Source organism: Schistocerca serialis, chromosome 5 (assembly GCF_023864345.2).
Source record: "Schistocerca serialis cubense isolate TAMUIC-IGC-003099 chromosome 5, iqSchSeri2.2, whole genome shotgun sequence".
NCBI classification, from domain to species: Eukaryota; Metazoa; Arthropoda; class Insecta; order Orthoptera; family Acrididae; genus Schistocerca; species Schistocerca serialis.
The window spans coordinates 373,707,310-373,725,494 of record NC_064642.1 but is presented as its reverse complement, the minus strand read 5'-3'; the positions used below and the strand labels follow the sequence as shown (position 1 = coordinate 373,725,494).

The 18,185-nt window shown below is 38.1% G+C and overlaps 1 protein-coding gene across 1 annotated transcript in view; it reads right to left on the bottom strand.

Annotated features, from left to right (window-relative positions):
* LOC126481175 (translation initiation factor eIF-2B subunit beta) overlaps positions 1–18,185 on the bottom strand; it is a 74,026-nt gene that overhangs the window by 21,554 nt on the left and 34,287 nt on the right. The window contains exons 5-7 of the mRNA XM_050104747.1: positions 8,798–8,954; positions 5,716–5,910; positions 1,943–2,139 (exon numbers count right to left, since the gene is read on the bottom strand). Coding sequence (XP_049960704.1) covers positions 1,943–2,139; positions 5,716–5,910; positions 8,798–8,954 — 549 coding nt within the window. The remainder of the gene's footprint in view (positions 1–1,942; positions 2,140–5,715; positions 5,911–8,797; positions 8,955–18,185) is intronic.

Genomic DNA, 18,185 nt, shown 5'->3' with positions numbered 1-18,185 from the left:
CAGGACGGGTGCTGCTGTAGTGAACATGCTGTTGTTGATTAGCTGCTTCTACAGAGCCATACTGCCATAGATGATGAAAGACTCAAGGGGGTAATCCCTTTTGAAAATTAAAAAAAAAAATTTTTTTTCCCTTAAAATTTTCTCTGGGATATCTACTTTATTGTAGTGTTCATCCCAGGTCTCCCAGAAACTCCATTCTCGAGTTACGTGGTGATTTGTGAGAAAGTGTGTCTGAAAACTTTTAACAGTGAGAAAAAATTAGTCAACATCACTGCCAATGTGGCAGCATTTAATTTCAATGATGGCCAAAGAGGCATTATGGAAATTATGAATGTGCTTGAACTTGAGATCAGACCAGCCTATTACAACTTCAGCACAAAAGTTGACAGAAAGTGTATTGAGTGAGCAGAGCAGCATATGATAGAAGCTGCCAAAGAAGCCTGCAAAACACCATGGCCACACAGAACATGGAGGAGAACCTGCTTTTGGATCTGGAAGAATTGCTGTATGGTCCAGAGATTGTTGACTTGAAGTATGTTTAACTTAATTTCAAAAAGTGTAACCCAAAACTTAAAAAACAGTTTTTCTGGAACCTGTATTTTTAAAATTGGCAGGAAACATAACTTGGGAACACTACATGTGATACTGAGTGGAACTTGATGCCAGCACTGAATTCTCCATCAGCGTACGTAGCTTTTTTGTGATATCTTCAAAAGCCTATTTCTGGTGCACATGTATGTCTCAATACTTTGGACAAAGAAAATGATATTTGTTTCAATATGTCACCATTTTGTTAGAACTTAATACTTTTCAATTATCATTTGTATAAATGACTTATACAAAATTAATTTGTTACAGGTCTAATAGGAGGGCTTCGGGAATTCCTGCCAATGACCAATGTTCTGGTTGCAAATGGTACTTCAACCTGATACAGTGGTTACAGCAAGCATCATAGGTGAACATAAAAATGATTTCTTAAAAACGAAAGTGTAAGGAATAAAACTATTCCATCAGATTTACCATTACTTTTTGCTTGACTTGGAAAAAAAGGCTGTTTTTCATGTGTTCAAAGAGTGTTATTCCCTTAATCAATACACACACTTAAGCTGTACCAGACACTGACATGAAATTGAGGAAGAAATTTCTGAAACTTTGAGTCTAGACTGCAGTGTTCATAAAAAAATGAATCTCGACCATGCAGGGGATAAAAGACTTGGGATTCCTTTAAAACTTGATACAGAGATACCAAATATGAAATGAACATATGAATTACAAACTGAAGAGGTACTATAAATATTGTGTGAGGTAAGCAGCCTCAAAAAATAAATAAATAAATAAATAAAATAAAAAAAGACATGACGGCATCTAACACAGGTAACTGGACACATAACAAAACAGCAGACAGATCAGTATGTAGGAGCAGCTGAAAATAACAATTTGTAAAATATATAATCAAGACGATGTAATAGAAATCAAGACGTTAGATGTAATAGATGCACAAAAATGGAAAGATTAGCACACAACAGGACAAGATGGAAGATGTCACCAAACTAACTAGCCCAAGAATTGATACATGAAAATTTTCATTCCTCAAAATTTGTTGCAATGCATTAAAATGAGCAACAATATCTCAGCTTGAAAGCTTTACTCCAGCTGTGTCATCTATTAACATTTAGTTCCCTCCACATCTCTTACATCTTTCTGAATTCTGTGTGAATTTACAAACCACAATCTTCCACTCACCTATTACTATTCGTAGCTCATTAAATTACATTGCTAGTAACTTTACACATTCAGATCTAAACATTAATTTTTTAGCACACAACTACTAATTACATATGTTGAGATTCCCTGTCACACAACAGTCACTCATTCGTATTTAATTTGTAGGAATACTACATACATATGTGGAAGAAAATATTTGCCACATTCAAAAACTTACGTGTTTGAAATGAAAAGTGTAACCAAGTCCGGAGGTACGTAATCAAACACAGGATTGAAAACATGTGTTTTGGAGAGTATTGCACCATCTGCATAACTGAGAACTCCTTCTGGTGAGACAAAACTATTAAATGCATCTTGATCATAGGAACACAGGTACTTAGGACTCAGCTTGTACATTGGTGCCAAAACAATGACCTGCAAAGATCATTAATACATAAATATTCAATACAGACTACTAGCTTAGTAATAGTTAGACTGGTTAAGAATCACAGATTTTAAGAAGTGTAGTGACTCTATAATTACAAGAACTACTTGTTAGTTCTAACATGTGATTTTGAGTCTCTAATGACACAAACAAGTGTATAAAGTTATCTAAACAAAAATTTCTACTACATTTTCATAACTTATCAAACTGTATTTTAATCCTCTGGCAACTCTACGTGATACTCTGCAGAATACACAACACTTCTAAAATAGCAATAAATGATGAATTCCAACAGTCTTTAGCTGCTTCCCACATAAGTTAACTTTCATCGTAAGCCCTGTGCCCTCATTTCAGTTCAGTGTTAGTCAATTAAGGCAAATCCTATGTTCTTGTATCAGCTGATTTTACAAGACTGGTTGATTTTGTTTGGGCTAAATATTTGTCTTTGTTTCCTGTTAAGATTTTGTAAGTCTTATGTGACCACAAAATTGAAATTCTGACATAACTGAACAAGACAAATTAACTTGTTAGGAATGTGATTCAAACATCAAACATCAATGTTATACTTTTTTGTATACAGCATACTCGTGTATTTAGTATCATATGTACCTCACCTCTGTAAACATTTATTTAATAAGTTCTTAAATTACAGATGAAAAATCTACAAGTACTTCACTTTGTGAAACAAACTTTCAAGGAAGTAAGTGTATCCAAGAAAGCATGAAACCAGAAATAAGAGAGCAAATTTACATAATTATATTCAAGGTCTCTTAACCTCTCTATGAAAAACTGAGGAGAAAAATTACAGTGTCATTTAGTGCTGGCAGGAATCTTTTTACAGACATACCAATAATATTTCTTTACTTTTGTGGAATATGTATATTTAAAGTAAAAACACAAATCAGTTAAGGGTTTCAGTACATCAGTAAAGAAAAGATCTTGCTAATTGAACTTCAAAAATTTTTTGATTTCTGTGGTCTATATTTCAATTTGTAGTCTGCTATGTATCCCGCAATAATTCCTTAATTTACCTTCCACACATTCTGATTTTTGCTATGGGGTGATGTTGCTTTTTTATTTATTTTAACAATATCCTTTAGAATGATAAGGGAATGGGAAGAGTTCTGATTACTATGTAATTCTGGGATCCAGTCACACCAGTGTTGGGAGGATTTGCAATTTTCTCTTCCTCCTCCTATCTCCAGATTGTGTATACATGATTTTTAAATGGCATCTGTTTTCACCGAGATTTTCATTATTTGTTTGTATGTTTTGTTATGTTTACAAAAATCAAACAATGGAAACTCCAGGTAGGAATATCAACAATGTAGGAAAAGGTAGACTGATACTTACCATAAAGAAGACACATCAAGTTGCAGACAGGTATAATTAAAAAAAACACTTACAGAAAGCTTTCATCAGTAACACACACACACACACACACACACACACACACACACACACACACACGACTGCCAACTCCAGCATCTTTGGCCAGTATGCAGCTATCACGTGGGATGCAAGCAGCAATCTAGACATCATACATGATAGTGCATTCTGGACCAACAAGCTGGAGTTGGCGGTTTTGTGTGTGTGTGTGTGTGTGTGTGTGTGTGTGTGTGTGTGTTAATTGTGCCTGTCTGCAACTTGACATGCCTACAGTGTTGATACGTTTACAGTAATTAAGAGAAGAAGATGCTCTCCAGATTTCCCATTTAAATATACATGACAATTTATGCATGAAAACTGTAAGTACTTCTTCTGTGAATTCCAACCATAAAATTCTGTATTTAACAAAAACAAAATTTTATTGTCACAAGATAGGATCTTCTTCATAAATATTTTGAAAAATTCGAAATTTAGTAAGTAGTGTATGCTGCAATGTTTTGAAAGTGTGACTTTTTTGTTCTGTCCTCCTGTTATTCACATTACTTTAAGGCTAGCAGGAACTGAATTGTGAATTTAAATTCAAACATACAACCATGTACATTTATAAATCATCTGGTTATGATGTAACAGAAACAACACACCATGTCCTGTGCATTTTATTACTTTACAGTTATTGTTTATTTCCCACTGTCAACTACAAGGGGCATTCCTTACTGATTTACACTTTTTTTTTCCATCATTCATGGTGCACCATTTGACTCACCATTAGAGATGTACATATGTAGTAATTTGGTCTAACCGTAGGTGGTAGGACAATCACTAGAAGTGTAATCCCTGCACAGAACAGCCCATTTTCCGAACAGCTGTCATTACGTGAGCAGACAATGTGGAGTGTGATCATCAAGGACAGTACTGGAAGATGTGGTTTCTGTGGGAGGTGTGTGTAAGCACTGTGGATATTCACAGGCGACTGGTAGCAAGGTGTGACTTGGCTCCTCTGACTTCTGAAGGCCGTCTTCAAACCACTTTCTGGATCCTGTCACACCCACTGCAGGAGAGCTGCTCACAGGTTTTACAAGACTGCGAAATGCTGTTTGCACAGACGTTTCTCGTAGTCCCAAGTAGGTGGTATCAGAAGAGGCCAAGTCAAGAGAACATGGTGGGTATGGCAATACCAGGAATCTCATTTCAGTGATTACAGCTGTCACTTTCCAACTCGTAGGAGTGTTGTCATATTGCAACTGCACTTTCCATGAAGGTGCACACTTTCCACACACTGCCACCAATCACCTGTGAATATCCACAATGTTTAGGCCCTCCTTCCCCAAAAACTATGTCACCCAGTGCTGTCCTTAATGACCACGATCCATGTTGTCCACTCATGCAGTGCTAGCAGTTGGGGAACTGGGCTGTACAGTGCAGGGATTTACACTTATAGTGATTGTCCTCCCACCTACAATTAGACCAAATTACTAGATACTTGTAGCTGTAATTATGACTCAACTGACACACCTTCAATGACGGGAAAAAAAATGAAGTTTAAATCAATACGGAATATTCCTCATAATCCACATGCAGCAACACATTAGATGTGAAAAGTGTTTATCATGACAGGATGTGTCTTCTGCAAACGTTAAACTCCCATTTCTCCCAGTAATTAGCAATTCACAGGATAAATATTTATGCTAGTTTCTTCACTGCAATGAACATTTTTTTTTAGTTTTTATGAATGATACAAAACACACGAATGACTTTCTGTTTTCTTTTCTATTACAAAACTGCTGCACTACTAGTTCAGCTCTTCTATTGCAAAACAGATACGAGAACTTACCACACTTAAATGAATCACTAGCCACAGAGAAGTGAATCTTCTCACAGATGGAGAGACTTCACTAAAGTGTTAAAACCAATGTTAATGGTTTCTTTTGTCACTGCTTGGAGAACAATTTCATATTTATCAATTTTTATTTTTGTGGTACAATCATTAGTGATGCAACAAACTGCGAAATCCACAATAGTGTGAGCCTGACAAAATGGTTTTCCACATTTTCAGTTACAGTAAAAATAGGAAGCAGTATTCATGTGAACAGCAGAAAAAGAAATCATATACTGGTATATGCAATCCAGAAACAGGTTTATCAAACAACAACTGCCGAAAGAAGTACATAGTTACTTACAGGAACTGAGAAATGTTTAGCTGCAAGGGCAACTGTGTGGCTGCCACAAAGGGCCCTCAGCCCACCATTTGCCATTACTGTATGAGTGCCAATAATAACTTTATTCACCCTGGACATTATAGCAAATATGGCAGAATCAGTTATAACTGTTGTTTGGATTTTACTTTTTCCTAAGCTCAAGGCTAACTCGTGACCCTGGAAGAAATGGACAGCAATACTTTAGAAAACAAGTATTCATTCTCAATCATGGAAATGTAATTAATACTAATACAAACACCACAAATGTATGAAGCATATATAATGAAATAGACGGCAGTCACTATAGCTCTTAATTTATGGATTAAAACCAGCAAACTCTCCTCAACATAATTATTAAGGCTTTCATGGTCACATGTTGACTTATTGCTTGTTGGGTTCCATCTCTGTTTCTTCTGCTGATATTTAACAATTTTCCTGATGTTTTGCCAGCACAAGTGGATGGCACTGTCAAAAGTTCATACTCCATTGCTGGTGGTGGACTGTCTAGTCAACATGTCAACACATTTCATAGCTATGGACAGAATGGTTCAACAATAATACATGTATATTACAGCGCACCTTGAATTTAATAACAGAGCGACCAAATCTAACGAACTTCTCATTCAAAACTTCTACTCTTCTCTGTAATGTCAGAAAGCACTACAGCTTTCACCTGCTCCTGGTTCCGTTCTGCATACAAGTTGATCAAATATATACAATTTGACTGCCTAGTGTACACAATACAAATGACGCAAACATATATAATCTGAAGGACATGAATTATCCTAATGAACTGACTTATCGGATGTTACAGAAGGAGAAAAGTGCAGCAGACAGTTGCAGTTTCTCACTTGCGGCTGCATGGAATAGAAATCATGCCTGTAAGGTCAAACAAATGATATCTGATTTCCTATAATCTATGAAGTACACTATATATATAAAATCTAAAAGGAAATCAATTATCCTACTAAACTTGCATATCAGGTATTTTAGAAGGTGACCAGTGTAACAACTGTTCACTTAAAACTTTATATCTTTGAAATTTATTTGTCCTAAATTAATGAGGTTTTTATAGGTTATAGGCATGTGAATTGGTAGTGTAAATCTCAAGTTGCAGGATTTTTCAATTAAAAATAAAGAAGTCCTTTTCATTTTTCTAAATTAACTTTTTCTCAGCTCAGGATGAACTTCTAACAGAAAGCTTGGATTAGTTCTGAAGTTTTCGTTTGCAGTTGTCAAAAACTGCAATCACTGTGAATGTACAGTATGTTACTGATTTTATAAAGAATGTTACTGAAGAGTGGTTCTATGCATGCTGGAATGTGCGATTAGCCAACAGTGCACATACTCTGCAGTGGTTGTAGCACTTGAGTCACTTGCCCACCTGCAAGAGCCCCTTTAGCTGGTAGGGTAGGCAGGATGCTACGCTTCCACAATGATGAAAGGCTTAAGAACGTCTACAGAGTAGTGGTGAAAGTCAGATTAGCATCCAACAACCGACTTCTTCTCTTCAGGTACACTTCTAAAAACCACTTTTGCCCAAAATGTTGCCATCTGTCTTCCAAAGTGATTAACATGTACTGCAACGATTTAACACTACAAAATCAAAATGCTGTAGTGGTTACTGAAGGTGAGAAAAAAATTGATGTTCATCATCATATGAAAGCTGTCATCAGACAAATGCATAATCTTTCAGGGCTCCAAAATGCGACTCTTTGCAGTAAGGAACAAACTAATACTTTTGATTAATAAAATATCCCAAACAGATGAGTTACAGCAATAATTTGCCCCTACTAAACCACTATTTGTGTCAGAGCTGCCATAGTGGATTAACTCTCCTCATTGCACAAGCACTAGAAGATAAGGCTTGCAACTCAACAATGACCGCATACAGGCACGGTACAACTAAATGCCTCATCCTGCACACCACCAACAACAAAGAGGTCCACCGTCCCATGGGCCTTCAATACAATGCTGTATGAGCCGCACCGTCTCATTAGCAGAACTTCCATCATTTGAATACCACCATGCCCTCTGCTTTGGCTTTCCAGAGATGTGGAGGGATGTAGTAGGGTTAAGTAGTACACAGACACAATGATGGAAGTTCAATTGAGTGGCAACTGATCCAAGAGGTATGACTGTCAAAGACTGCCACTGTTGCTCTGCGATTGCCAGGGCAAAAAACTCCTAACTTGAGCTTTTCTACAATGTTGCCTCATGACACAAAAGTTAACAACAAGCCAACTATAATTGGAAACTAGGCTGATTATTTTGCACATCTGATCTTCGCAACAACTATGTAGAATACCCCTGTTAATTACTGACCAGTGCTATTATACCAGACTTCACACACTGAGTGAGGCGGTGCAGTGGTTAGCACACTGGACTCGCATTCGGGAGGACGCCAGTTCAAATCCGTCTCCAGCCATCCTGATTTAGGTTTCCTGTGATTTCCCTACATTGTTTCAGGCAAATGGCGGGATGGTTCCTTTGAAAGGGCATGGCCGATTTACTTCCTCATCCTTTCCCAGTCCGAGCTTGTGCTCCATCTCTAATGACCTCATTGTCGACGGGATGTTGAACTCTAATCTCCTCCTCCTCCTCCAGACTCCACTATTATGAATTTAAACATATAATGTGTGTGGCATCATTATACTATATAGCACTCATTGTATTTCTCTCATTGTGTACCCGCATCTGACAGGAAGTGTTATTTCTTGTATATTCTTTCGACTGCGGCTTTTCAATTATGCTTTGGTTACTCTAGGCCCAGTTTGTGCTCTTTACAGCAAACCACAACTGTTTCGATGCATGATGCTCCAGGATAGAACACAATATCACCCCAAACAGATAACATTTAAATCAAGTCTTTCAATCTATCCTTAATTTGTGAACACTTTTACTTAACTACAAGTAACACCCAGTGTTTATCAGATATCAAGTTATCTCATTTCAGTAACAGATATAACAATCAGCTGTTAACATGAACAGACAACATTTATATTTTCTAAAAAAAAAAAAAAAAATTCTACTAACTCGGTGAATAACAAACTCATTTACTCACATGGCAAAATGGTGCACATTCTGCGACTATGACTTCAAATTTTCTGTAAGCAGCAGCTTTCTTCAGGAAAGCTTGAACTGCATTAGATTTCCCTAGAGTCATTATTATTTCATTCGAATGGATATGTTCACTTGCTTGTTGGGCAATGTTATCTGCACTGGTAAAAAAGGAAGAATGAATGAGTTAGAACTAAAATTTTTTCAATAAAATAACACTGTCAATGCAGAAACTTCGAATACAAAAACTGAAGGGATTATCAGTCAAGCTCTGAACAAAGAATTGCAACAACTGTTTTTTTCAATTTTGGAGAAATATGAGGGACGCAAAATGACAACATTTGTGCTCAGAATGAACACCAGTTTCAAAAAATATCAAATGTTCTTATACTGTGATCTCAAAGGAGTTATTTTCATCTTGCCTTAAAACATTGTTCTTATGATAGAAATAACAAAAGCTCTACTTTTCTGCAATGTAATTTTGTAGGGGTAAATTCATCATCGTTACTTTTCTAACAGTTTCTTGCACTTCCGCAACAGTATGTCGTAACAGCATTACGTATACATGACAATGGCAAACATTATTAGTCAACAACTGAAGATTGTCAATACAAACCATTACCAACACCTCCTTGCAGTAATTAGAGAAAAAAAAAAAGGAAAAAAATAACATACAGCAATAATGTGATGTTCATTACATAGCTCTTTAACCAATCATCCAAGCAACAGTTCCTAATGGGAGGGAATCTCCATGGTATACAGTCACTGTAAAGAAATGTATAAAGAGACAGAGTACTGCATAATAAGTTTAAAACAAAGCATAGGGTTCTAGATAGAGACATGCTGAATGAAACGTGTTCTGCTGTCAAGAGAGCAATGTGTGATGCCTTCAGTGGCTACTGTAGCAGAAAGCGTAGCGGAATATTATCAAATGATATTTCACAAGACCCAAAGAAATTCTAGACATATGTACAGGCTGTTCATGGCACCAAAGTTAATGTCCAGTCTCTAGCGAATGAGACAGGAACTGAAATTGAGGATAGCAAAGCAAAAGCTGAAATGCTTAAATCCATTTCCAAGCGCTGCTTTACCAAGGAAAATCCAGGAGAATTGCCCCCATTTAATCCTTGTATCACGGAAAAGATGAATGAAATGAGTATTAATATCAGTGGTGTTGGGAAACAGCTGAAATTTTTCAAATTGAATGAAGCTCCTGGGCCAGACTGACTCCCGTTAAGATTATATACCGAATTTGCTGCTGAATTAGCTCCTCTTCTGACTATAATCTATTGTACATCCCTTGAATAAAAAACTGTGCCCAGTTCTTTGAAAAATGCACAGGTCACACCCGTCTACAAGAAGGGTAGTAAAAGTGACCCAATCCACAAACTACTGTCCAATATCCTTGACATCGATTTTTTGTAGAATCTTAGAACATATTATTATGAGTCCACAAGTAATGAGGTATCTTGAACAGAATTACCTCCTCAGTACCAACCTGCAAGGATTCTGAAAACATTGATCATGTGCAATTCTACTCACACTTTTGTCATGAGGCATACTGAAAGCTTTGGATCAAGGTAACTAGGTAGATGCAGAATTTCTTGATTTCCAATAAGCATCCGACTCAGTACCACACCTACGCTTACTATCAAACATACGATCATATGGGGGGGGTCAAGTAAAATTTGTGACTGGACAGAGGACCTTTTGGTAGGGAGGACGCAGCTTGTTATCTTGGATGGGGATCATCAAGTAACTTCAGATGTGCCCCAGGGAAGTATGTTGCAACCTTGTTGTTCATGTTGTGTATTAATGATCTTGCAGACAATATTAATAGCAACCTCAGACTTTTTGCAGGTGATGCAGTTATCTATAATGAAGTACTGTCTGAAAGAAGTTGCACAAATATTCAGTCAGATCCTAATAAAGTTTCAGAGGGGTGCAGAGTTTGGCAACTTGCTTTAAATGTTCAGAAATGTAAAACTGCACACTTCACAAAATGAAAAAACATGTAGTAGACTACGACTATAATATCAATAAGTCATAGCTGGAATCAGCCAACTCATACAAATACCTGGGTGTAGCACTTTGTGGGGATATGAAATGGCATGCTCACATAGCTCAGTCATGGTTACAGGAGGTGGTAGTCTTCGGCTTATTTGTAGACTGCTGGGGAAGCAAAATCAGTCTACAAAAGAGACTGCTTACAAATCATTCATGCGACCTGTTCTAGAATATTGCTCAAGTGTGTGGGACACATAGGACTAACAGGGGATATTGAACATGTACAGAAAAGTGCAGTATGGATGGTCACAGGTTTGTTTGACCCGTGGGAGAGTGTCACAGAGATACTGAAGGAACTGAAATGGAAGACTCTTGAAGATAAACACAAACTATCCCAAGAGAGTGTGGTATGTTAACAAAGTTTCAAAAGACGGCTTTAAATGATGATTCTAGGGATATACCACAAACCCCTACGATCGCTCACACATGGATCATGAAGACAAGATTAGAGTAATTACTGCATGCACACAGACATTCAAACAATCATTCTTCCTGTGCTCCATATGTGAATGGAACAGAAAGAAACCCTGATAACTGGTACAGTGGAACATACCCTTTGCCATGCAGCTCATGGTGGTTTCCAGAGTATAGATGTAGATAGCTGAAAATCATCGATACCTGAGTTTATCACACTAATATTTCCTCATTATTGTGCCATTAATAAAAGGGTATAATAAATGAGCCATGAATACTTTTTGTAACAAATGCTAACTGGACTAAACAAGGTTACAAGAGGAAGTGTCCTTTGTTACATTAAGTAAACATCCTATCTTTCTTTCTTTCTTTTTTTTGTGCAATTTTAAAACTAACAGATCTAATCCCAAATTATTTAATTTTTAACGACTCTTACAGCATCTTAACTGCATAATTTAATGGCATACAAATGTCTCCTTCGGCTATCATCACCCAGTAACAGCAAAAGCATCTTTAACTACCAGATAGGGTTGCAGTGTGTTTCCGCAACTATTCATCAGTGTGTTGAGCCAGCACTGCTGTGCAAACAGACTGGTGGACTCACACAACACTGTAACAAACCAGCTTGCATATGACCCCCAAATAGTACAAGGTGATTAAAAATACCCAACAAAATGTAATTTACACTGTAATTCTCTTCAGTGAAATGGCTCTTATTTTTATCATAGCTTCTGCTATCAAATATTTCAAAGAATGTGGGCTTGAAATTTTCATAGTGGATAGAATACATTCCCATTTTCTGGTGTGCACCCAGGGTATCATTATCTCCTCTCCCCAGAAAAGGAAACAATGATCGCCCAGATGCAGGCCCAAAACATTATTTGATATTTTACGATAATGTCAACAAGAAACTAAAAATCTACCTAAAAAGGTGCATTTCACTGTAATTGCTCCATCTGCTGTGACACTTCTTTTTCAGAGGTTCATATAAAAGTGTAGTACAGTCACACCTTCCTCTGTCTTAGATATGTAAGGCAAGCAGATTATGAAGGAATAGTATTGGTCACCTTGACCTATTCTTAATGTCCTGTTCCTGAATACTTTCATGAGTTGCAGTTACCCACTGATAGTGTAATATGTTGACCCTTTCAAATTATTTCCATTTTAAGCAAACATTGCTTGTTTCGTATAATTTTGTCTCTTTAAAGTTTATTACTTGATTTGGTCATCAATTATGTTCAGTTCAGCCTTCCGATCCCTTAAACGTCAAGTGGGGTAGTGATTCGCACGGCAATTTTCCTATTGTGCTATAGTACACTGACATGATCAGTATATCCCAAGGCATTGTGACAGCCCATCATTTGTTTCTAGCATCAGCCATAATTCTCCTCCTTTAAAACAAGGTTCGAAAGAGCTGGAGAAAATCTGTCACTCTGATGATTGACCAAGTCTCAAAAGTGGCCAAAATATCATTTCATACTTTCATTCAACTGGGTAATCCAGGAACATATTTTTGTGCCATCCAGATTAGTTTTTCTGGCATCCTCCAGTCCTTCATAACATTGCACATTTTGTGATAGATAATATTGGACAACTCTTTTAAATGAAAAAAAAAACATTGTGATAATACGCACCCAGGTCTTCATTTGTCACTTTATCCACTTTAATCAGTAACACACAGACAAGATTACATTTTTAGATTTACCAATCACTATAATCTACACTAAACAAGTACATTTAAGATGCAAAACACTCACACAGGAATAATCACTTTTTGTTACCAAATCAACAATGCTATGTATTTCTTTTTCTCAGATACAAGAATGAGGTTTAGGTGCTGTGTGGTAAAAAGACCCCTCAGTATGTCTTGCTATCTAGTATGTTTAATTTTTTGAAGTTGTGCCATTTCACAATCACTTTCCTCTACTCTGGCAACTCTTTAATTTATAGGTCTTGATTTCAAATCCATGTTGATTCTCATTTAGTCCATTACCACAAGGTTGAGAGTTCACTAAGGGTATCAATGATACCTGCTGCCTCCTTAGTCTTGGTCAATTAACCTCTGTCTTTTCTTCTCAAAAGACAGATTTTTTTTTCCAATTTAGGGCTCTACCATTTGTCTTGCTTTCTCAGTGCTGCTTTTGCAAGCATAGTGAGCCTGTTTCACTCCTGCTTCTTCTTGAGGATCAAGGGTTGTCATGTTATCTCTCCCAAATGTTCTTCACTATTCTGCCATATTCAATTTTCATGACAGCATTCCAGAACTCTCATGTCATACTATGGTTTGCATAACAGTCTCTCAGCCTCTGCACTACTGTGTCATTTCCTCTATTACTGGAAGAGATTGGACCGAAAATGAAGTGAAGCATAACATGTTCAGGTTAACAAAAAATATATAGACTTTTAAAACAGACTTTATTATAAATAGGAGAAATTCTGTCTGCACATCAATATTTTGAGTGATGTTTTATTCACACAGTTGTAACATTTTTTATCTAGTACATTAACCCTTTAGTGCTGACATGGTGTGCTGTGGGAACCTCACACATTTAAATTTTCATGAATATCTCAACTCCTGTTAGCTCTATATCTAACAGTTATGTATGTTTTCAAATCTTATCCAGTGCAGTCCCCAAAAATCAGTCTTTCCTTCTCATCCTGTCTGGTAAGTCTTCCTTGACCCAGGCTTCTGGGTGGCCTTTCTGAACTGTATCCCTTTCCCTAAACCTCTCTAGTGCTTTTCCCTCATCTTCATCCTTCGCCTTCAACCTTTCCAACATAAGAAGGAGCAACTGGCTCTGAAAGCTTGTAAAAGTTAGTTATGTAAGTAACTGAATTAGAACACACTAAATTTCAGTTATCATAGTTGTTCAGTAGACACAAATTTACACTGTGGTGTTTAGGAGATCCCGCATCATCAGTCCTAGTGTAACAAAAATCAAAATAATACCAAGTGGCAATTTTTTAAAAATTTTACAGCAGTTTCATTGTTCTCACATTCCATTTTACATTAAGAGTATCCACTGTCATCTAGTACTGCTATTGTAACTGCTTTCCATGTGAAATAAAAGTCTTGGAGTCAGTTTGCTTTCTGTCATTGTACAGTAACAACTTGATATACAGTACATCTGTATGCACGAAGAAAAAAAAAGATGAATACTGAGGTTACTAGAAGAAGTTGAAGCAGAAATAACATATGATTAATTAGATTCAGAGTCATCTGAGAAGTGTGAACAACAGGAACATATAGTATGGATGGTGATGACAATGAAGTAAGTTTTGAAAATAACAGTGTTATGAAAAGAATAGTTTCCACTCACCATATAGCAGAGATGCTGAGTCACTGACAGCACAACAAGGACTGTCAGAAAGTGAGCTTTCAGTCAAAAAGGCCTTCGTGGAAAATAGACCGACTCCCCCCCTCCCCCCCCACACACAACACACACACATGGCCATAGTCTCTGGCTTCTGGGGCCAGACTGTGAGCAGCAGTGCATCTTGGGAGAGGCAACCAGGTGGTGGGGGGTAAGGAGGAGGCTCGGGCAGGAAGAGGCAAGTATAGCGGGGTACGGGTGGGTGACGGTAAAGTGTTGCTTGTGGGATTGTACTCGGACAAGGTGGAGAGAGGGTAGAGCACCTAGTTGCAGGTTAGATGGCGAGCAGGGGGGCAGGGGCACAAAAAGAGAGAATTAAAAAGAATGAGGGTGCATTGATGGAGTAAAGGATGGTGTACTGCTAGTTCTCATTCCAGCACTACACAGCCCTCTATTCCATCAATGCACCCTCAGTCTTTTTACTAATCTCCTTTTCCACTGCATCCCCCCGCCCTCTGTCTAACCTCCCAATTGCATCTAGCTTCCCTACCCTCTCTCCGCCTTGTCCCAGTATGCTCCCACAAGCAGCACTTTACCATCCCCGGCCATTAGCCCACTACCCCACTTCCCCTCTCCGTCCCAGCCTCCTCCTTACCCTCCTTGCCTCCATCATCATAATGCCTTGTTGGCTAAAAGTTCACTTTCTGACAGTCTTTTTGTGTCTACCTAGGACTCAGCATCTCTGCTATAGTGAGCAGCAACTATCCTTTTCATAATGGTGTTACAGTCCATCCCAAATTTTCCATTCTTCAAGTTTTGAATATAACAATTTGTATTTCGAAAAAGACAAATTAATGAAATGGATGAAGAACCCTCCACGAAGAAATGTAAGGGCACAACCTCAAAATACTGTTAGTCTACTACCAGGTGTGAGTCATGTAATCAGAATAGTGAAGTCAATTTTAGACTGCTCCCTTTGTTATTTGATGAAAGTATGTTCAAAAAATCTATGTGAGGGAATTCTCCCTAGAAACAAAACAAAAGATATGGCTGAAATTGAGGCTTTTGTTTGGTTATTTATTTTGGCTAGTTTTCACTGCTTTGATCATATGAACCAACAGGACCTTTGGGGCAGAAATGGTTTTGGAATCAACAAATTTCCCGTTCCAACGCATACTATGGTGTCGCCCTCAGACACCACACTTGCTAGGTGGTAGCCTTTAAATCGGCCGCGGTCCATTGGTATACGTCGAACCCGCGTGTCGCCACTATCAGCGATTGCAGACCGAGCACCGCCACACGGTAGGTCTAGTCTAGAGAGACTCCCTAGCACTCACCCCAGTTGTACAGCCGACTTTGCTAGCAATGGTTCACTGACTACAGACGCTCTCATTTGCAGAGACGACAGTTTAGCATAGCCTTCAGCTACGTCATTTGCTACGACCTAGCAAGGCGCCATATTCAGTTACTATGTCTTCTAAACGGACAATATTGTGAATCATGTACCGTCAAGAGCGATGTTCATCATTAATGGATTAAAGTTAAGTATCAAACTAATTACGTCCACTTTCTGAATTCTCATTCCTTGTCATGTTCCAGACCTCACGTCAGTATAGTTCTTCCCTCCTCACGCCAGCCTGCGTGAGCTAAAATGCGTGCATTTCGGCCTCCTCTCGTAACACGGTGTTGGCTCTTCTGCCAACCCAACACATATGGTTTGAAGACATTTAAAGCACACAAGAGAGAATGAAAATGGTTAACCTTACAGCCACTAAGGAAGTATGTGAAATGTTCCAGGCAAACTGTAACAAGAACTGCAGTGTCAGAATAAACTACAGTGGATGAACAGTTGGTCACCTTCAGAGGAAAGCGTAGTTTTTGCCAGTATGTACCAAGCAAGACTTAAAAATATGATCTGAAAATTCTAACCACCTGTGATGCCAGGACTTAGTGCATTCTTGCCATGGAGATACTGATCAAAAGTGAGAGAGACTGGTCACACAACATTTCAAACTTGCCACAAGGCCTTATTTCACTGATCAAGGCAACTGAGGGGGCTGGCTACAATGTAACAACAGCCAATTGGTGTACTAACTGCAGCTTGTCTAAAGAGCTGCTGAGGAAGAACTTACTTTGGTTGGAACTGTTAATAAAAATAAAACTGAATTTCCTCCTGAATTTGTGAATGTGAAGCAGTGCAAAATAAACAGATGCTTATTTGAATTTCAAAGGTTTTGACAATCACTTCATATGTGATGAACAAGAACTTCATACACAAAGTCTGTATATGTGTGGATGGATATGTGTGTGTGTGTGTGTGTGTGTGTGTGTGTGTGTGTGTGTGTGCGCGAGTGTATACCCATCCTTTTTTCCCCCTAAGGTAAGTCTTTCCGCTCCCGGGATTGGAATGACTCCTTACCCTCTCCCTTAAAACCCACATCCTTTCGTCTTTCCTTCTCCTTCCCTCTTTCCTGATGAGGCAACAGTTTGTTGCGAAAGCTTGAATTTTGTTTGTATGTCTGTGTTTGTTTGTGTGTCTGTCGACCTGCCAGCACTTTCATTTGGTAAGTCACATCATCTTTGTTTTTAGATATATTTTTCCTACATGGAATGTTTCCCTCTATTATAACCATTTCAATAACAAGGTAGATGACAGTACCTGAGAGAAAAAGAATTCTGAAAACATCATAATGTGCAATTCCACAAAAGCAAGGGTCAATACATTGGATGAAATGTGTGCCACCTACTCCACATCAAGAAGAACAAGGCACTGGTCGTGTGAAATATTTTTCTGTATCCTGCGTATTTCTGGAATATATACTTAAATAATATTTATCAGAAATAATGAGACCAATAATATTACCAGAAGATTGTTCCTACAAGAATGAAAAGATCAGCTGGAAGGTCCCACTACACACAAGAAATCAGAATTTTCAAATCCAACAAATAGTAAAAGGCCAAAATGACAACATAAGAAGATGAAAATCAAGAACCTCCAGCAGAAAGACCAGGGCTAGCTAACAGATATGTGAACAATAGATAAAACAAGAAGGGAAGATGTACAAAGCGCCCCTGAAGTAAAGACATGAAAAAAAAAAAAAATTCTATATGAAGTGTATAAAAAATGTGCAAGTCATATACAGGGTGGTCCCGAATTCATGGTACAAACTTTAATGGTAGGTACAGGACATTGTAACAAGGATTTATTGTATAGGAATGTATAGTCGCAGGTGACGCGGTGAGGCGTAAACAGGGGAAAGAGAAATGGAGTGATCGGTTGGTGTCACTGCCGGTAGAGGGCAGTAGATGAACATGATGTATCGCAGTAGGGACAAGCGCCATTCACAATTGTGCTGCCGTAGACGATGGGTGACTTTACGTATGCAGAAAAAGCAGACATGCATTACATGTACGGCCGTGCAAATGGTAACGCCAGAGCTGCGTTACGAATGTATCACGCGGAGTATCCTAATCGACGAATGCCGGATCATAGAATTTTTCAACGGTTACATCGTCAACTTTGTGAAACAGGTACGTTCGACGTCAACAGACATGACGCTGGTCGATTAAGAGCTGTACGCACTCCAAGACTGGAAG